We start from the raw sequence: 21,836 nt of genomic DNA on the forward strand, positions 1-21,836 counted from the left end.
CCTTGAGCCTATGTTTGGTTGTTGGCTCTATCCACTGAGCGACTGCAGACAAACCTTTTTATCTGTGTGTTTAAGCTGTTATTCTGGCTGTAGTCTGTTTAGCATAACACAGGTGTTTTCGTTTGTTTGCCCTATTACCTTCCTGATGCGGCTTTATATTCTTTTCCCCTGCTGACATCTCCTGCTGGTGATAGTCTCATTTGGATGTTCCTAAATCACTTGTAGTCTAAAGTAAGTCAGTGAAATTCCAGTTAGGGTTTATCGCTTTCCTGTTACTGTTCTTTTCTCTGCAACTATCTACTTTATCTTTTTTAGGGAGTAAGCGGCAGATTATCTAACAGTACGTACTTTATGTATTACGTGCTTTATTCTACTCACTCTGGGATCTTTCCTTTTTAGCACACTTTCCCGTTTTGTAGGTAATTTGCACTCTGCACTGCCCTTCGGTTCTTTAGGAGGAATGTGAAACACTTGACGGCCTTTCAGGCAGCGTAGGTCCGAGTAGACATCTTCTAGTCTGTGGTTAGGGGTATCTCTGTTCCTGCATTAACATCTAGGGGCGGAGGGGTCAGGATTTTTAGTCTGTACAGGAACCGGAGGGATCAGCTGCAGTATTTAGCTTTACCTATTATCCCAAGTGAGTTGCTATTCTAGCATAACACTAGTATTATCAGGCTTAAATTTTGAATTTCGAACTGTCTGTCCACAAACATTCACAATATCATCCCCTGAAAGTCTTGGGAGGAGCAATAAGCCCTCGAAGCAGTGCTATCGAATGTAGTTCAAAAACAAGTCCTCATAGAAGTACCAGTGCAAGAAGAAAAAGAGGATTCTATCCCCCCTTTTTTTGATAAAGAAGTCAGATGGCTCCTTCAGAACCATTGTCAATGTAAAGGATATCACGCAGTGATGGTCTTCGGTACGGTCTTGACAACCAGACAAGCTAAAGCGACAGCTGGTATTCTCAGGCGGGTAAGAGGCCTAATGGGGTAATATTTGTTAGGTTGATCTCACCTTTGTATTGTCAGGTGACATCAAGCCCTTGGGTTAGTATTGGAGAGGCATCTATAAGACCCCTATCCATTACTAATGCAATGGTAATATTGTAAACACACAGCCAAAATAAAGTCTTTTAATTGAAAGAATGACACAGGCTCTTTTAATGATTCTGAATTAAACCATACTCGCGTCAACGCCCATTCAACTGAATCACTCGTCTCCTGTAATAAAACAAAAATCAAAAACAACTTCCTGATTATAGGCATACATTTTTTTTTTTTAGATTCTCTCTCTCTCACAGGTGAAATGTACGTATGATAAAAATTACAGACATCTCCATTCTTTGTAGGTGGGAAAACTTGCAAAATCGTCAGTGTATCAAATACTTATTTTCCCCACTGTATCTTTGATTCAGTGAGTCAGATTTGTTTCCTACCAGAAGACATAATGCACAAAGTGGCAGCCTTGGTATTGGCAACAGTAAACAATACTACAATGACACTCTGGGAGGCAGTGTCATTGTTAAGGGACCCTAACCTTATGTATTACATCTGTACTATGGACCCAGTAGCATACCAGATATTTGCAGCAGGTGGAGGCAACAAGCAGTTCAGAGGGTGGAAGGAAAATTTGTTTTTATGCAATGACAAGCAATAATCACTGCACACATCAAACCTTTGAGCTGTGCATCGGGAAATGTGTTGGAGCAGCCATCATGGGAAACAGGCAGCTTGTAGGCAAATTCTGATGTTTACCTGCTGTACTCCTGACAATGACCGTACGGCGCCCACTTAAACCCATGCGCTCTTTCTGTGTGAGGGGCCTGGGTCTGGAACACCTGCAGTAGTTTGTGATCAGTGTCCACTTGGGCCGGTGCTGTGATAGTCTCCTCTGTCAAAAGGGGGGCTTCCCACACTTTCGGTCTACCTCTGACTGGTATATTGGCCATAGCAGTCTTACTTATTCCTTAGCCACCTGGTCAGCCAAGGCATTCCCTACTACAAAGGGAGTTTGTTCCCATGTGTGCGCCGATAGCTGCCCTTCAGGGAAGGGTGAGTGCTCTGAGTAGCTGCTCTATTGCCTCATAGGTTTGCCAGCAGAGTCCAGAAAATTACGGTTCTGCCAAATGGTGCCATAGTCATGTACAACCCTTTTCAAACATATCTCTAGTCCAAAAATACATTAATTTGTGTACCAATTCCCAGATAGCACGCTGCAGCGAGAGCCTTCAGCTCATCCTCTGGCGCAGAGCAGCCGGAGGTGATGGATGGTTCATATATTACTGGCTTACCATTGAGGACTACCGGTGATGAATCATTCTTGATCATTGTACCAAGATCTGGTACCACCTACAAAATAATCAGCAGAGGGGTTAGTGACATCAGTGACATCTAACAAGCCTTGTGTTTCTGCCTCCATCAATGCCGGACTGTCATGTTGATGTGTCAAAGTCAAACTCAGGTTCCTCATCTGCTAGTTTGAAGAACAGGGGAAGATCTTGACTCCCTCTCCCCATCCTGATATTCTTCTCCCTTTTCAAAATCCACTAATAGTCGTGTAGCTGGATTTAGAACATTACAGCGTTTGATAGTTATATGGGGGATTTTAAAAGGGGAGGTTATAGGAACAATAAGACCTCCGGTCTGGAGGCCTCTGACATTATCATGTATTGCTATATTCTGGACAGCACTTATAGGGTCGCGCTTTATACAGGGGTTTGGACAACTGGTTTAAGTTGTTTACTGTTATCGTGGGAATGGGTAGTTTTTCCAGATCAAGTTTGTGACGTGCCCACAGCTGGGTGGATATATTCTCGAGCCAGGTAGGTAGGGAATGGGGATCGGATCATGTACTGTCCAAGTCTGTGGGATTTATCAGTGACAAGAGACTACACGAGGTGTGTTCGTCTATGGGGGTAGTTATCTGAGGGCCATTTGGAGTGATTTTTATGCTCTCCAATTTTCTGCAACATGTCTGTCCCTAACAAATTACCGTAAAAGGTACATCAGGAGAAACTAAAACTTGAGTTACAATTGTCATTGAAACATGCAAATTCAGTCAGAGGGGCTGAGTCACTTGTAATTTAGTAGGTCACCCTCTACCTCTTCACAAGTTACATATTCAGGGGGGTTGTATGTCCTCCGAGATGTGTTCCTGCATTAATACTGTACGGCTGCTTCAATGTCTATCATGAATAAAACAGTTTGTCCCTCCCCAGAAAAATGGGGACAGTAAGTCTGGGTCCCTCGGGGGTGACAATTTGGCTCAGGGAGTCACCCTAGTAACAGTTAAGCATGGTGGAGGATCCATAATGCTGTGGGGTTGCTTTGCTGCGCCTGTTACTGGAGGCCTTGGCCATATCACAGGAATCATGAAATCGGAGAATTATCAAGAGATTTTAGAGAGAAATGTCCTACCAAGAATAAGAGAACCTGATTTGAGTCGAAGATCATGAGTCCTCGAGCAAGACACTGACTCCAAACACACATCCAAAAGTACACAGGAATGGTTGAAACAAAAAATCACTGTTTTAAAATGGCCTGCAATGAGTCCTGACCTCAGTCCCATTGGAAATCTTTGGGGTGAACTGAAATCTGCTATTGGGAAATAGAACACTGCAACATTGAAGAGCTTGAACACACTGCAAAGGAAGATGAAGAAGCTTATTGATGGCTACCAGAAACATTTAGAGACTGTCTTAAGTGTCAAAGGGTGTGCAAGCAAGTATTCATTAGGGGTGCCTTTATTGCTGCACATGCTGTTTATTCTGTTTCTTTGAAATTGTAACTTTTAAGTTAAAAAAACAATGTTCTATTTGTTGTATTTGGACCACTAAAGAAGAAATCCTAAGGATATAACTTTTACATTTTATTTCTGAAGATGTTGTGTAGTCTATGAAAAAAGTGAATGGGTGCCAATAATGGTGAGCAGCACTGTATTGGGGGGGTTCAATATAGTAGGTATTGATTTTGTAGGACATTTGGCCGAAAAATGTCCTTTTTGCCCTCAAGACCAACATTTACTTTGCTGCAGTCTCTATTTCTTCCTTGATGGTTACTTCCCTCTTTCCTTTCTGTGCTGCACGGTCCTAATTAACTCTTTCTTTGACATGCTTTCTAGTTCAGCACCCTGGGTTATTTGCTTCAGCTCAACCCATTGTATATTGCGCCACTTCGGGCCATTATTACATACTGCAGTCTGGACTATTGGTCTAAGGCCGTTCACAACCACTGCAGCAATAGTAAATAGGGGGTCACTGTAAAATGCTTGAGACTAGATCATCCCATGTGGCCTAATTATGTCTCCTCAGCATCTTGGAGACTCATTCTAAATATTAGTGGGTCCGGGAGCTGGATAACGAGAGCAATGAACTCTCTGGGGGGCCAGGGCCATTGCTATGCTATTGGCTAGACATGTGGCGGATCATGTACCAGGCAGCATGACTTTCTATCCTAGGAGGTAGACAGTGTATATGACTCATGGTCCTCCTGGGGAAAAAGAGGCACCTTGGGCATTCATGGACATGGGGACCCACAATACACAGTCATAATCCCCAGGGGATTCTGTTGGCCACAATATCTACAGTTCCTCCTTATCATTCCCGCATAATGCAGGGGTGTCAAAAAGGATGCAAGTTTTACATCAAGTACAGAGACTGCAGAGGTCTCTGCGTTTTTATACTGTCCTAGATTGCATACACAGTTCTATGTCTATTACCTCTCATTTATTTTCACTCATTGAGCAACTCTTTGACTGCTTCTAACTGCACCCTCAAGTCTGCTCTTGTCTATCGTTCAGCCATCCTTTACTATTGCAGATAACTTCTCCCATTCCTTCTCCGTCTTTCTACTACATCACATGCCGGCACAAGAGTGGTACCTCTGAGGTTTCTTGCTCTGTCCAGTTGCCAGTCCTCATGTCTGCAACTTTAATGCCCGCAGTTTTCCAAAGAACTAAAATGGTTCATAGAGTCCTTACCGCAGAAGGCTCTACTCTTCCCCCAGCACCAACTGCATGAAAGGGAAGGATATCAAATCCCAGAACCAAAATTTCTAGGAAATCTCAACATCAGGTAACCAGCCCTTTGTACCCATGCAACTTTGTCACACAACCAAATAACAACCCAAAAACTATGCTACCAATAGTTATTGAAATTTTCCTACACAACCTTTATCCACCTCCTCTGATTCAGAGTACATCTAGCACAAAAAAGGTGGGATTACCTAGATCCGAGCATAATGGCAGGTTTAGTTTAAAATTACTCAAGCAATGAGTTCTCTTCAAGATCTTGCAGGGGGCACAGCTTGGCAACTACATCTGTGTTATGTCTCCTCTCTGGCCATTGTTTCTCGGTGTGGATATACTGGCTAGATAAAGACTCTTATCATGACCTTTCCTCTCTTGAGTTCACACAGCCATCTTGCTAGAGAATCCACTGCATGAGCCCACTCCATACACGGATGTGAAGGGGTTAAAGTGCAGATTTCCGCCCTGGGAACATTGTATAACTGTGACTTAGCAGGAGATAGATGGATAACTAGATTTATTATGTTTTGTGATAGGTCTGGGCCAATCCTTGGTCCAAAAATTCCTCCTTGGGATCTGAACCTGTTTCTGGAGGCACTAACTAAACCCCCTTTAAAACTACCTTTTTTAACAGATGAGACCTATAATGGTTCAAAGACTGTAATTCTGGTGCCATTGACTTCTTCCCATAGAGTCAGTGATATCCAGGCATGGTCAGTTAATCCTCCATTTACACAGATTCTTGAAGATAGGGTTATTTTAATACAATATCCGGCCTGGCTTCCGAAAGTAGTCATGAAATTTCATAGGTGTCAGGAGATTGTTCTCCCTCCTTTTATGCTGATCCTAGTAATCCAAAGGAAGAAAGTTCTGCATGCTGGATGTTGGATCCTTATTAAGTTACATGTTCGTAACGAAACAATGGAGGTTGTTTGTTTCCTTCCAGGACTCTAGAGAAGGCCTTAAAGTCTCGAGGGGTACCTTAGCTAGATGGATTAGGGAAGCCATTAGGTTAGCCTATTCCTCTTGTATTGTATCAGTCCTAGAGAATATAAGAACTCATTCTACTCGGGCTGTTGGAAACTCTTGCACAGAGAAGGCGGAGGTGTCTATCAAACGAATATGTAAGTCTGCAACATGGCCCTCTCCTTCATCATTGTATAAGCAATATAGGCTTGATCTGTCCTCCTCTCCTGATCTAGCCTTTGGGAGAAGGTTTCTACAAGCGGTGGTCCCTCCATAAAGTGGATGTGGTTACTCTGTAAATCTCTCGTGTGGTGCTTTCATAGGGGGAAAGGAAAAAACTAAATTATCTACCTATAATGTTATTTTCCAGAGCCCATAATGGCAGCCTTATAATTTTCCTCCCTATCACTGGGTTTGGTCTGCACTATTTAAGTCTAGGTGTATAGTTTAAAAGGTATTTAATTTGTCTGGTGACAATATATTCATGTAACTGTCTAAGGCTACGTTCACATTTGCGTTGCTGGGCGCAGCGTCGGCGACTAACAACGCATGTACACAATGCAGCATTTTGCGACACATGCGTTGTCATAAGATCCTACAGATCGGGACTTTCGGCGCAGGGAAAACGCTACAAGTAGCGTCCCCTGCGCCCTGTCTTGTGCGTCTATATGACGCATGCTAAATATAGAAAAACTGACTGAACAGCCATCTAGTCTGAACTGGTGCATATATATGACGCATGCGTCGTAAAACGCAGTACAACGCATACCGGCGCATGTCCATGCGCGCCCCCCATGTTAAAGATAGGGGCGCATGACGTATGCGTCGACGAAGCTGCGCCCAACAACGCAAATGTGAACGTAGCCTTAGAGGTCATCTCATGCTGTGTAACCCACCTGATGTGGGAGGGGAGGTTCCACCTTTTTATTCAGTAGGTTACTGTCCTTGAAGGATGGATCCCATCTCTTTCGCTTGGTGCTGTAATGGGCTCTGAAAAATCCCATTACTGGTAAGTAATTTAGTTTTTTCCCTTCTGAGCTTCTCATTGTACCTAAAAACATGAAAGAAAAAAGCACATAAGGAACCAAAATGAAATAAAAATTGTATTTATCAAACCATTTAAAACACTATTTTAATAACAATAAAATTGCAGAGCAAGTTGGAGGGTAAACAGGCAGTGAAAGTCACCTTTAAAGTGGAACCACACGCCCGAGGCAAATGTATAAATCCAGTACCTCCAGTAAATCATAAATAGTTCCCCAGTGACTAGTAAGTAGTAAAAGTAAAGAAATGACACTGAGGGGAAAACAATATAAAGAAAGAAGACTTGGGAGTAGAGAATAATAACAATTGCCTCAGACCTGGGTGCCACAACCCCTACCCGCGTTTCGGCTTTGGGCCTTCTTCCAGTGTCTTTTGTTTACTTTTACTAGTCACTGGATATACATGGTAACTATTTATGATTTACTGGAGGTACTGGATTTATACATTTGCCTCGGACCTGTGGTTTCACTTTAATGGTGACTTTCATAGTCTGTTTTTCTCTTCATCTTGCTCTGCAATTTTATTATTTAAATAATGTTTTTTAAATGGTTTGATAAATACTATTTTTATTTCATTTTGGCTCCTTATGTGTTTTTTTCTTGTATGCTCTTACGCAGTATTGCACTGGACCTTCTAATGGTTTATTTCCCTTTAATGGACACATTTGGTTAGAACGTTCTGATACAGTGTCTTTGTTATCTTCCTTTATGTTCTCATTGTACCTAAAAAGTCGTTTCCAACCACACACAGGATTTGCAAACTCAGGAGTAATCACAGAACAAATTATGTAGTCCATTTTAACCTGTTTACTCTTTTGAAAATTGAAAACTATGGGGTAGAACAACATTTTGAGTGGAAAAAAATAAATTTTTTATTTCCACAGCCCAATGTTAAGCAATTATGTGAACTTTCTGTGGATTTAAAATGCCCACTACACCCCTAGATGATATCCTCAACAGGTGTGCTTTCTAAAATGGGGTCACATGTGGGGAGTTTCTGCAGTTTTGGCATCCTATCAGCTCTGCGAACACAACATGGCAACCACTATCTATTCCATCCAATTTGGCACACCAAAAGTCAAATTGTGCTTGTTCCCTTCCGAGCCCTGCCGTTCCCCTAAACAGTAGTTTTCCACCCCATATGAGGTATCTGTACTCAGGAGTAGTGATTAGCGAGCGTGCTCGAGTGCTAATAGAGCATTTTCAGCATGCTCTAATAGAGCATTTTTAGCATGCTCTAATACTGTTTGCGTTGCCGTGGCTGCATGTCTCGCGACTGTTAAGGTTAGTCACTCATCACTACGCAGGAGAAATTGCCCATCAAATTGTTTTTTGTTTTTTTTTGTTGGACAAGTTGTACTGCGGAATGACACCATTGATTTTACCATATAATATACTGTAAACAGGAAACCAAATTCTGCGTGCGGTGAAATAGCAAAAAAAAGTGCAATTTCACTTTTTTTTAACCATGTTCACTAATGGTGTCTTTCTAAAGTACAACTCGTCCCGCAAAAAATAAACCCTCACTAGTATCCACTAGTGATGAGCATGTTCGGGGCTCCTCCGAGTATTTTTTAGTGCTCCGAGATTTCGTTTTCCTCACCTCAGCTGAATGATTTACAGCTATTAGCCAGGTTGAGTACATGTGGGGGTCGCCTGGTTGCTAGGGAATCCCCACATGTAATCAAGCTGGCTAATAGCTGTAAATCATTCAGCTGCGGCAAGAAAAGCGAAATCACCGAGCACTAAAAAATACTCTGAGGAGCCCCGAGCGTGCTCGAGAAATCTTGCGTAACGAGTATATTTGCTCATCACTAGTATCCACCCACAGCTGTTAGAGGCACATGTCACCTGATCAGATCAGCTGTTATGTGCAGGGAAAGATGCAGACTTAGTGCTGAAGCCACATCAAATGCAGGGAGACTATTTTGGACGTACCTATACATCCAAGGTCGTAAAGGAGTTAAAGGGAATCTGTTACCTAATTTTTTTGCCCTATAAACTGCAGCCACCGGCATCAGGGGCTTATCTACAGCACTCTGACCTTTCCGTCACCTGCGCACTGCAGTACTTTGCTCTGCCCTCAACAGGGAAGACAAAGTACGCCTGCGCCGGAGCCGCGGCAGGAAGAAAAGAAATTGACGTCATCGTAAGAAGATGGGAGGCCCTGGACCCGGACCGCGACGCCCAACTGACCGGATTGCAGCGGGACCACCCCTGGGTGAGTATAATCTAACCTCTCTTTCTTACCTTTCAGGATACATGGGGGCTTATCTACAGCATTACAGAATGCTGAAGATAAGCCCCTGATGGCGGTGGCCGCAGTTTATAGGCCCAAAATTAGGTGACAGATTCCCTTTAATTGCTATGCAGCACCTAAAGGGTTAGTAAACTCCTTAAATGTTGTTTTGAGCACTTTCAGGGGTGCAGTTTTTAGAATGGTGTCACTTTCTGTCCCCCAAAGTCACTTCAAATGTGAGGTGGTCTCTAAAAATTGATTTTTGTAAATTTTGTCAGAAAAATTAGAAATCGCTGATAAACTTTTAACCTTCTAACTAAATAAGAGAAAAAAATGTTTCAATGTTGATGCAGATGTAGACACAGTGAATGTTATTTATTTAATTGTGTGGTATAATGTACAATGTGTCATAAAAAATAATCTATTACTGGGATATGTTGAATTGTTCCAGAGTTATGACCTCATATAGTGACACTGGTCCGAATTGTAGGTTTAAGATGGCAGGTGGATGGGCTTCCTGCAGGCACCATGCTGCCTACCAGTGCTTGCACACACCAGCAATTCCATGATCTGAGCTCGCTCCTGCCGCTGCTGCTACGGTAGGTTGGTGCCTGTGTAACACAGCTGGCATCTGCCGGGTGTGTTGCAGGCTCAGCTGTTGAGCTTGCTTCATACCTGTGGACCTGATGGGTTACTACTACAGGGGTCAAACCGAATTTAACTAAAATTAATTATTCTTAGAAATTTCCTTTTGTCCCATCTGGTATCCACTTGACGCTATCATTGATGCTCTGTAGCAAAATTTCCTAACCTGGCATCTGGTCTGTTTCCACAGTCCGTGCGCTGGAGAAAACAAGATCTAATTCTCGGCTTCAGTCAAACTACTCTTCCTCCGACAGCAGCCTTTACACCAATCCCAATGGCAGCACCATATCCGCCTTCGATGGAGGATCTGACTCTAGCTCCGAGTCCGAACCCGAGGAACCCCAAAGCAGAAAGAAGATCCGGATGGAAGCGAGTTAAGCAAACGCAAGCAATAAAACCAGCAACCTGTACCAAGCTTATCAACTTCAGACCCTCCATAGCCCTGTTCAGTTCCTGTAAGGACTTCTGCCTAATCTTATTGTTTGTCCACTCCCCCAATACTTTTTTTTGTTTTCTTTCCTATTCCCATAGAACAACTGGACTGCATCTTTTTCACTTATACATCTCCCCCTTCCTATATGTTATTTAAACCTCGTTAACCCATCCATGCTTGCGATAAAACAATTCTGCACTCAGCAAAAGTTCACTGTTGAGCTGTTACCCCATAGTCCCTGTCTACAGTTTGACATCTCTACGACAGGTATCACAAGGTGAACATGGCAGATTAGAACAACACACACAGACATTTTTCTTTTTACAGTTTTGGGGCAGTTAATGTGCCACATAAAAAATAACAGTCCAAGCACTTGACATTCTGAGGAGAAATAATTTGGCATAAATTCTGTAATTGCTAATTGTTTAATTTTACGTTATATAAATTGCAAAGTTAAAAAAAAATATATGTATATTTTTGCACTTGTTTTCACACCCATCAAACGTCTTCACCTATGGCTTTGTAATCAAATTGAGAAGGCATTCATGGTGTCTTCTCATAGTCTCTGGTTGGGATTCCTATTACTGATTATTTCCTCTGCCAGCTCTCGGATGTTAAATATGTGAATCTTCATCAGCCAAGAAGATCAAGATTGTTTTCCTCTCATATTCTCTGGTTTGGCATTTTCAATTTCGGTAACAGAATAGAGAGGGCAGAGGATATGGTAGAAAGTAAGAATTTCAACCAGAGACTCAGCAGTCTTTGTGTTCTTGGTAGATGAGGAGTCAGGTTACAGATCAGATGGAGTAATTAATCAAGACGAAGAATCCCAACCAGAGGTACTGAGATGACAAAAAATCTTGGCAGATGAAGATTCACCTTACAAATCGGTGTGGGCAGGGGAATTAATGTGAATCCTCATCTACCAAGAAGACCAAGATTGTTGTCGTCTTATAGTCTTTGGTTGGGATTCTCAATTTCAGGGTTGACAGGAAATAATTAAGACGAACAATCCCAACCAGAGACTACAGGAAAACAACAATCTGGGTCTTCTTGATCACTTTACTACTTCTGCTTACTATGATCTGTAATGTGAATCCTAATCCAACAAGACCAAGATTGCTGCCGTTTTGCATCAATAGGAACGCATCTCCTTGCTGAGCTTGCGCTATGGTGATGCTCAGGAAGATGCCCTCATATTTACAGATTGTTTTCCCAAGAACATCCTAACGGTATCTTACTACTACTTGCATTGAAAAAAAACAAATTGTGCGTGCGTGTTTCTGTATGTATTTTCCAAAATTAAATGTGTTTTATTTGACAGGTAGTCGTCTTGTGTAATGTTTCCATGTTGATTATGCCTGGTGCCTCCTCAATGAAAAGTCCTAGTTGCCTACCTGTTGTAGAAGAGCGGCTCTCCTTTGAGAATAGAACTTTGATCATTGTATCAAGGATCACTTAAGCTCTTGTCATGATTGGAGCAGCTCGATCACAGGGATCAAGTCACCATTGGTCTTTATTCTATAGTGTGAGATCGGAGGTGCTGTGTAGCCATTGAATTGATAGGTTAGGAGTATAATCTTCCTGCTCCTGTTTTCCAATCTTTAGAATTCATTAAGGGAGTGTTCTGTTAGTAATTGGCCAAGTCTACTTTTTTCCAGCTTTTCCCTTTTTTTTGTTGAGAATTTTTTTATTTTGATTTTAGCATTTTTCTATTTTTTTTTTTTTTTTTAAATTGTATTGTTTTTTGTATTTTAATACCGCCATTTAATGGAGTCAGTGAACCCTTCCTTTCTGGCAAAAAAAAAATTGCCATAATGTAGTCTGTAGTCCTGGATCACCTAAAACATAGAATAATAGCTCCAGGTACCATAGCGAATGTAAATCCTTGCATCGTCCAAATTATTCGGCAGGGGTGAGGGGTATGCTTCGTTATTCAGCACCCTATAGCCAAGCTAAATTTGCCACTTAGCAAGGTGACATTCCCTATGGATTTGTAGCGGTAGCACCAGATATGACTTTAATTTGCCTGCACATTTCTGTAGTAGTACCGTCTAGTAATCTCAATTAAAAATATATATATTTAATATGATTGTTTTATGTATAGGTGAATCTAATATCTTGTGGTATCAGGTGCACTGCGATTTTCGCACAATCAACTTCTACTGACTTTCAAATAATTTTCACTATTTAAAGGGGTTGTCCATGATCGAGAAAAAATGAGCCCTAAGAGGGTGGTGGGGGGGTATAAAATAGAAGAAAATTACCATTACTAACCAATGAAATCCAGCATTGCCGTGTTGGTGCTCTCCACCAGTCTTTATTTACCAGCAATTGAGTAGGAAAGTAATGCTTCTTTTAATATTTTACCCCTTCATCCATTGAGTTTTATTCCCTTGCAGATCAACAACCCCTTTAATTCCGCTATTATATAGCACATTCTATGAAATTGGTGGCAGCTATTTTCCATTGAGCGTCTGAGAAGGACGTCTTGGTTCGTGTGTCCTTACGTGTGCATGCAGGAGATAAATTAGATAGCCTTCAATATAAGGCATCATTAGGTTATGTATATGTCTAGTTGTCAATCATTCGCTTGTTGCAGGTTATACAATTTTTTATTTTTTTTTATAAATATTTTCTGCGACTGACACCACATCTGCCAGAGAGGTTCAGGATGGCCAAGCCTGTCACATAGCTTATATTATTATGGTTCAATGTTGGTGAATAGTAAATTATCATTTTCCTATTTTTATTATTTTTTTTTTATTTCTTTACATTTTTAAAAATTTGTGTGCTCAGTAAAATGAGATACTTTTTATGTTTTCTTCCCGCCTCCTCCCCATCCTCTTTGAAATACTAGGTATATTGTATATAAGTCTAATTGGCCATCTCAAAGTTATGTTCACCTTTACAATAAAACTATAAATAAAATCTTATTTTATCCTTAAAAGCCTTTGCTTGTTTTTTCTGAAAATTGTCATGGTCGGTTCAACCAACTTTTTACGTAAATTAATAGTACATGAAATTATAAGAAACTGGCGGCTCTTAATACGGCTTCCAATTACATACTTAACACTAGCCATTCCGTCTACCAGATCCAAGGAGTTACCCTGGCCTACAGGTATCTGTCTCACACAGGAACTCGTGGGTTGGGTCCAAGGTATTCCCGGTGGGACCGTCTGGCAATAAAGGCAAATCAATACCAGGAGGTCAGGGACAGAATTGTCAGGCTGAAAGGTAGTCAACAACGGGAATCAACTTGTCAGAACCAGAGGAGAAAAACTGAGCTGAACCAATAAAAACTATAACTGGCAACTACTGGGAGTTAAAGTAGAGTTTGGTGCTGTGCCACTGGCCACAGTAAGGAGCAGATTACTCCTGTTGGACAGCACACTCACACATGGGGTGTCATACAGATGTACAGTTGTGTGAAAAGGTGTTCACCCCTTCCTGATCTCCTATTCTTTTCCATGTTTTTCAACTTAAATGGGGGGTGGGGAACCCCAGGGCCATTTGCGGCCCTCGATGACCTTATATCAGGCCCCCGCGCAGACTCTCAGGGACCGCATTCTTGGGCAGGGAGTAGTATTTTGATTACAACTAGCTCATTAATATCTTCTTGCTCTGTTAGCACACACACGCAGTGTTCACTACAGAACACTGAAGGGCATGCAATGAAAGATTACGTCCTGAAACCAGTGCCAGAGTCAGGATGTACTTTGTGGGCAGAGTTTGTACGGCCCCCGAAGGATGGTATAAATATCCACATGGACCTAGGCAGAAAAAAGAGATTCCCCACTCCTGACTTAAATGTTCCAGATCACCAAACAAATGTAAATATTAGACAAAGATAACGCAAGTAATCACAAAATGCCGTTTTTAAATGAAGGTCTTTATTTTTAAGGAGAAAATAAATGGATGCGAATTACTGATCTCAATAGCCAATACAAGTCAATGTCCGATTTTAACTCACCCATCTCCTAGAAAACCCAACCTTTTATCAGCCGAGTACAGTAAAATCACAGCGTGACAAGTCAGAATAGAATAGATATAAATACATACAATACAAAGCTACAACTATATGCGTGACATACATAATTAGTACAGAGCTTGTGTAACTTACTGTACATTTATTTAACAAATCAATAAATTTCTGAAAAAAAATGTGGGGGTTCCCCAAAATATTGTTAACCAGCAGAGGGAAAGTGGCCAGCTGGGGGCTGATGTTTTATAGTCTGGGAAAGGGGTAATACCCATGGAGCTTCCCAGACTATTAATATCAGCTCACAGCTGTATACTTAACTTTTACTATTAAAATGGAGGACGCTCAAAAAATGATGTAGGGTCCCACTATAATTAAAAACCAGCAAAAAAAAACCCTGAATAAAGTATTTTTATTTAAATTTAGACAATGACACCTTTTTTTTTAATTAGAAATCTAAAAGCAGTTAATCACCTTCACGCCTTAAGGGTGTTTTTTTTTTTTTTAACAATATGACTATGGGGTTTGTAATGGGGCGTCATATAGACACATCTCCATTACTATCCCTTGAGCTTAATTTCAGCTGCCGTTACAAAGCTGACATTAACTCCAATTATATCACCCCCACTTGCCACCACACCAGGGCAAGTGGGAAGAGCGAGGCTGAGTGCCAGAATTGGTACTTCTTATGGATGCACCATTTCTGGGGTGGTTAAGAGCTGATGTTTTTAATCTTCTTATGCTATTAGTATCAGCCCGTAGCTGTCTGCCTAGCCTTTGTTGGTTATTATGTGGGACCCTACGTCATATTTTTTTTGGGGGGGTCCCTCATTTTAACCTCTTTCTGACCTCGGGCGGGATAGTACGTCCGAGGTCAGATACCGCGCTTTGATGCAGGGCTCCGGCGGTGAGCCCGCATCAAAGGCGGGACATGTCAGCTGTTTTGAACAGCTGACATGTGCCCGCAATAGCGGCGGGTGAAATCGCGATTCACCCGCCGCTATTAACTAGTTAAATGCCGCTGTCAAACGCAGTCAGCGGCATTTAACCGGCGCTTCCGGCCGGGTGGCTGGAAATGAGTGCATCGCCGACCCCCGTCACATGATCGGGGGTCAGCGATGCTTCCGCAGTGTAACCATAGAGGTCCTTGAGACCTCTATGGTTACTGATCCCCGGCAGCTGTGAGCGCCACCCTGTGGTCAGCGCTCACAGCACACCTGCATTTCTGCTGCATAGCAGCGATCTAATGATCGCTGCTATGTAGTAGAGCCGATCATGATGTGCCAGCTTCTAGCGTCCCATGGAGGCTATTGAAGCATGGCAAAAGTAAAAAAAAAAAAGTAAAAAAAAATGTGAAAAAAATAAAAAAATATAAAAGTTTAAATCACCCCCTTTCGCCCCATTCAAAATAAATCAATTAAAAAAAAAAAAAATCCAACCTACACATATTTGGTATCGCCACGTTCAGAATCGCCCGATCTATCAATAAAAAAAAGATTAACCTGATCGCTAAACGGCGTAGTGAGAAAAAAATTTGAAACGCCAGAATTAAGTTTTTTTGGGTCGCCGCGACATTGCATTAAAATGCAATAACGGGCGATCAAAAGAACGTATCTGCACCAAAATGCTATCATGAAAAACGCCAGCTCAGCACGCAAAAAATAAGCCCTCACCCAACACCAGATCATGAAAAATGGAGACGCTACAGGTATCGGAAAATGGCGCAATTATTATTTATTTTTTTTAGCCAAGTTTACCACTTAAATAAAAAATAACCTAGACATGTTAGGTGTCTATGAACTCGTAATGACCTGAAGAATCATAGTAGCAGGTCAGTTTTCGCATTTAGTGAACCTAGTAAAAAAGCCAATCAAAAAACAAGTGTGGGATTGCACTTTTTTTGCAATTTCACCGCACTTGGAATTTTTTTCCCATTTTCTAGTACATGACATGCTAAAACCAATGATGTCGTTCAAAAGTACAACTCATCCCGCAAAAAATAAGCCCTCACATGGCCATATTGATGGAAAAATAAAAAAGTTATGGCTCTGGGAAGAAGGAGCAAAAAACGAACACGGAAAATCCCAAGGTCATGAAGGGGTTAATAACCAGTAAAGGCTAAGTATACAGCTGTGATCTGACATTAATTGCCTGGGAAGCTCCATGTGTATTACGCCATTCCCAGGCTATAAACATCTGCCCTCAGCTGTCCGCTTTCCCTCTGCTGGTTAATGTTTTGACTCCACATAAGGCGAATGGAGGTGTAGTGGACTGATATGGGGCTGTGAGAATTCTTACCTCCATTTTCCTAGATGGAGAGCAGATGGACCATTTGCATACTCAGCATCCACAGACTTGAATGCAGCGTTGGTACAATTCAAACGTTGGTTTTATTAGAACCTGGATACAGCACAATACTTGTGGGTACAATGCAGTAACTTTCTCTGAAGTCATTGGCACAGGTTGCATTTTTTTGCTGATGTTTGGTGGTGGTCAGAGATTGCTTCTTTCACAAGCCTATTAAATGTGTGTCTTGTCTCACATCATGAAGAAAAGAAAATGGCTGCTGAGAGCAAGTGACCCATGAACTGCAGTGAAGACACACGCATATGAATGCTAAATTAGAATTGCAGATATAATGAGTAACACATATTGGCTAGCAGATGACACATATCGATGTGTCTATCAATAGTAATGCACCTAACTGGATGAAGCAATGCAAAACTTATACTGTAAAATATACATCAGCACATTTATAATATAAAGACATCTTCGGTCATGCTACATACATACTTCCCCTGACGAAGGACTGCGTGTCTGAAACGCGCGTCGGGGTGCACACTAATTAGCCGCTGGCAGCCTGGGGTCATTCCCTTACTCCACCATTGTAAGTAACTGGCATTTTTCCATAAGCACATAGCACTTTTTGGCCCTTTGGTCATTGTCTGGCACCTTATGTACTCCTAATGGTGGTTCAACTCTTGCACATAGCACTTATATATAAATTTTTGGTTCACTTTGATATTTGAGAGTGGATTGTTTGGGGTTTTTTTGTGATATCCTTATATCACTGGCACAAATTGATTTTTTTTACACATAACTTTTTTATATATATATTTTTAGTGTGTATATTGGGTTAATGTGCCATACATGATGAGGATTTGGCTTGCCCTATAAGTGTTGCGGCTTTTAGTGTGCACAATATTTATTTTTACTAATATATGTACTTTTATATTTAATCTTATGTTTATATATTTTTAATTAATGTTTGTCACTATTGTCACATAATAAAATAAATTAATTAATATTATCAATATTTCCTGTCCTGTTCTTATTGGTTCAGGTCCTTACGTCAGGAACTTTTGGTTTCCATTTTCTAGTGGTTTTCACTATAAATATCGCACACGTGGTGGTTCATCAATATATATATATATATATATATTTACATATTTATATAAATTTCTTATTATTATATTTTTATATTTTTATTTTTATATTCTGGTGTCATTAACTGTGCGGTTTTACTAATATATATACTGTGTTTTGCACAGGCCTTTCTGTCTTGGATATGGACTTTAGGACCAGGGAACAATCTTGGCAGGGACAAATTAATGCAGTGTTTGGCAATAGTGGTAATCTTATAACCTCTAATGGAGGTATACAATATGATGATTTCTTCTATACTATAAAGAACCTGACATATAAACGTACACGTTGCTGGTGGAACAGGGCGTTTTTGGAAAATTATGTCCAAAGGCAACTCATTCCTAGAGGCCTAAGGATTCAGGTTACACCATCATTTCCCGTTAATGACGAAGAATTCATCAGCCAATGGGAAACTACATGTAATGATACATCTAAAAAATTAATGGAGCTTCTTATACAGTTTAATCTAAAAAATTTGGCTGAGATTGATAAATCTCTGGAAGAAAACCTTATAAAGGCCAAGGGTAATCTTACCCCCGAACAGTTTGGCATGATTAATCCACAATTAGAAAAATTGGTGGATCAGTGGGCAAAGGATATACAGGTCAAACAGGCCAAAAAACTGATGAGAGATCAAAATGACCTGGCAAATGGAAGAATTTACAGATGGCGAAAAAATATGACCCGTGAACGCACGATATCTACAACATCAAATACTACTGGCGCTGATGTCTCCTGTGCCTCCTCTTCCGCCTCTACCTCAGTATCTATTATCTCTACTCCAAAACGCAAAAGAGAACCTCGTTACATATCAACCAAACGGAATTTTAGATATTCCCCTGAAAGGAATGAAAATAGTAACAAGGTAATTAACCTAAGTTCCCATACTTTTTCTCAAACAGAACTTGATGTGCTGAGTAAGGGACTAATGTTTTGTCCGACGGCCAATTTTGATAAATTTACTGCCATCAAAGATTTGCACTTGTTCGCAAGAAAGTTACTATTTAAACGACATTTCCATAATGAGGATATAAACTTGTTATTCCCCACAGAGGCGGAACAGGAGGCACTAGAGGCATTAGAAGAACTGGCACAAGAACACAACGGAACTGAGGGAGGTAAGATTCCGGATTCTATTAAACCACGTTCACATAGATTCCCACCCCTTTCCTCATGTCCAACCTTGGATATCTTTGTACAAACTGTTAGTAAGGAATTTGATAAAATCCCTCGATACCCTCACACTGTCAATCTTAGTAGGGAAGAGCGAAATAGTCTGACTAAAATACAGGGGATGCAGGACATCCTTGTTAAACCCGCAGACAAAGGGGGAAATATAGTGATCTGGCCTAAATCACTATATGAGGCAGAGTCATTTAGACAACTCAGGGTTGAGAATTGCTATAAAAAACTCACCTTTAACCCCTTAGATAAATTCTCAAAAGAACTACGAGCTATTCTTACGGTGGCGAGGGACAGTGGGGTAATAACCAAAGATTTATTTTTGGCTTTACAAGTAGTAGAACCAATGATACCCACTTTTTATTTATTACCCAAAATTCATAAAAATAAAACTGTACCACCGGGTAGGCCAATTATTTCGGGGTGTGGAAATTTCATGGAAAACATCAATAAATATGTAGACTCCAGATTACAACCTTTGGTTGAGATATTGCCATCATTTATTAAGGACACTAGTGACTTTTTAAAGAAAATAGATGGCCTACATATTAGTGGTGATACCCTATTGGTATCATGTGATGTGGAATCTTTATACACGAGTATACGCCATAATGATGGGTTACGGGCAGTGCGGTACTTTTTGGACTCTTCCTCAACACCTAGAGATTTAAATAATTTGACTTTGGAACTTTTGGAATTTTCCTTGTCACATAACTTTTTTCTATTCAGGGGGTCCTTCTACCTACAGCTCCAGGGCACCGCAATGGGTGCGTCATTTGCGCCTGCTTATGCAAACCTATTCCTGGGGCTGTGGGAGAGGGACCTCTTGATGTCAGACAGTGTGCCATCGATGGACCGTGTCCTCTTATGGATACGGTTTATCGATGACATATTCATTCTCTGGCAAGGTTCAGTAACATCTCTAGAGTCTTTCATGTCTCAGTTGAATCAGAATTCACTGAACATTCACTTAACATATAAATGGGACATGAACCAAATTGAATTTCTAGATGTAATAGTTAAAAGAGGTACGGATAATGTCCTTCAGACCGATTTATATCGGAAACCGACAGCGGTTAACTCATTTTTACACGCATCATCATCACATCCGAAGGCCATGATTAACTCCATACCGATAGGACAGTTCCTACGACTCCGGAGAGTATGCTCAAGTGAGGAGGACTTTGATAAACAGGCGAATATTCTGAAGGGTAGATTCTATGAACGTGGATATAGTAATAGGTCAGTTAAAAAAGCATATAACAGGGCCAAGTATACAACCAGACATGAGGCTCTATATACGGTCAAACCTCCGACCAGAAAACAACCCATCAGGTATATTACTCAGTTCCATGGTCAGACTGATTTAATGCGCTTTTATTTGACAAAATCATGGCCGATACTTCGGAGTGACCCAATATTATCTAAATACATTGGTGAACAACCAGCCATTACATTTAGACGTTCACCAAATCTTGGTAATTCTCTCGTTAAAAGCCACTATGTGAATGATCCATCAGTATGCTCTACATTTTTGAACAGGACTAAGCCACAACCCGGGTGTAAACCCTGTGGGAAGTGTGTGGCTTGCCCAAATATTTTGAGGTCACAATCATTCAAAGATAGTAAAGGTAGAAGAACATACCAGATTAAACATCTAATCACATGTACATCTTGTGCTGTAATATATTACGCCACATGTCCCTGTCCGCTCATCTATATAGGGATGACGACCCGTCAGTTGAAAGTACGCACAAGAGAACACGTACTGGGGATACAAGCAGCCAAGGAAATTGAGGACATCACAATGTTAAAAACTATCCCTAAACACTTCAAAATACACCATAACAGTGATGCCTCTCTTCTTAAAGTGGTAGGAATAGATATGATAAAGCATAATGAGAGGAATGGGAAGGTAAGTATACCCCTAGCACAACTTGAGACGAAATGGACATGGTTATTGGATACAGTGTCACCAAACGGCCTTAATGAAAATTTAAGCTTTGCTCCATTTTTATGATAAAAATTACTGTATAAATCTCCTATTGTTGTATACCTTTTTAGTGTATATTATATCTTTTAAATCATTTTTTAGATTTGTTCATTGTTTTTATCATTGGTTTGGTTAGTATTGTATATATATAAATAATTTATTTATGAATTTTTACATATATTTTTATAACGTGTTTGTATCATGACCAATATTGAAAAATGATGCATTTTATTTTGTACTAATTGCTGTGTTATACTATTTTAGGTAATTTGTAATAAAACGTACCTTTTTGTGGACATATATTATGTGTTGGATCCTCATGTGGAATCAGGAACCAGGGACCAGCCGTCTTCATCTGAGGTTTCCTCGTTGTTTCGGTCCTAATGAAACAAATCTTTGCCCACACTGGATCCATATGGACTAGATAAACAATAAATAATGTTATATATAGTATCTTTCCTGTTTAATGCTGATTATTATTAATTACTCTTTATTTAATTTTTTCCGTATCTTTATTTATATTTATTTTTATCTTCACTACTATTACTATTATTATTATTTTCTATTTATAATGTGTCCCTTGGGAACTCGGTGTAATTTATGAGATAATATATTGTACATGTCACACATTATGTTTTATTTTTATTTTTATATTTATATTTATTTTTATTATCATTCACTGATGTCACTCACATTTTTATTTATACACCTTATATGCATACTTGGCTTACATATATTTTCACTTTTTTCTTCTATTGTGGCTATCATCAGATAGCACTATGAATTATTGCCATCATTATATGGTAATAATTATCTATTTGCACATGCCATAGCAATTCATTACATCACATTATATCCTTAGATTGACGCTGAAGCGTCCTTTTTTATGTGCTATTACGGTA

At 40.3% G+C, this 21,836-nt stretch overlaps 2 protein-coding genes across 2 annotated transcripts in view; both read left to right on the top strand.

The window, feature by feature from the left end:
• The window catches only part of MAX (MYC associated factor X), a 74,788-nt gene extending 63,114 nt beyond the window's left edge, over positions 1-11,674 (top strand). Inside the window, exon 4 of the mRNA XM_077256980.1 lies at positions 10,109-11,674. Within this exon, the coding sequence (XP_077113095.1) occupies positions 10,109-10,296 (188 nt within the window). The 3' untranslated portion in view covers positions 10,297-11,674. The remainder of the gene's footprint in view (positions 1-10,108) is intronic.
• Positions 3,226-21,836, top strand: part of ZFYVE26 (zinc finger FYVE-type containing 26) — a 373,042-nt gene continuing 354,431 nt past the window's right edge. The window contains exon 1 of the mRNA XM_077256962.1: positions 3,226-6,130. Coding sequence (XP_077113077.1) covers positions 5,900-6,130 — 231 coding nt within the window. The 5' untranslated portion in view covers positions 3,226-5,899. The remainder of the gene's footprint in view (positions 6,131-21,836) is intronic.

This window comes from Ranitomeya variabilis, chromosome 1 (assembly GCF_051348905.1).
Source record: "Ranitomeya variabilis isolate aRanVar5 chromosome 1, aRanVar5.hap1, whole genome shotgun sequence".
In the NCBI taxonomy this organism is placed as follows: Eukaryota; Metazoa; Chordata; class Amphibia; order Anura; family Dendrobatidae; genus Ranitomeya; species Ranitomeya variabilis.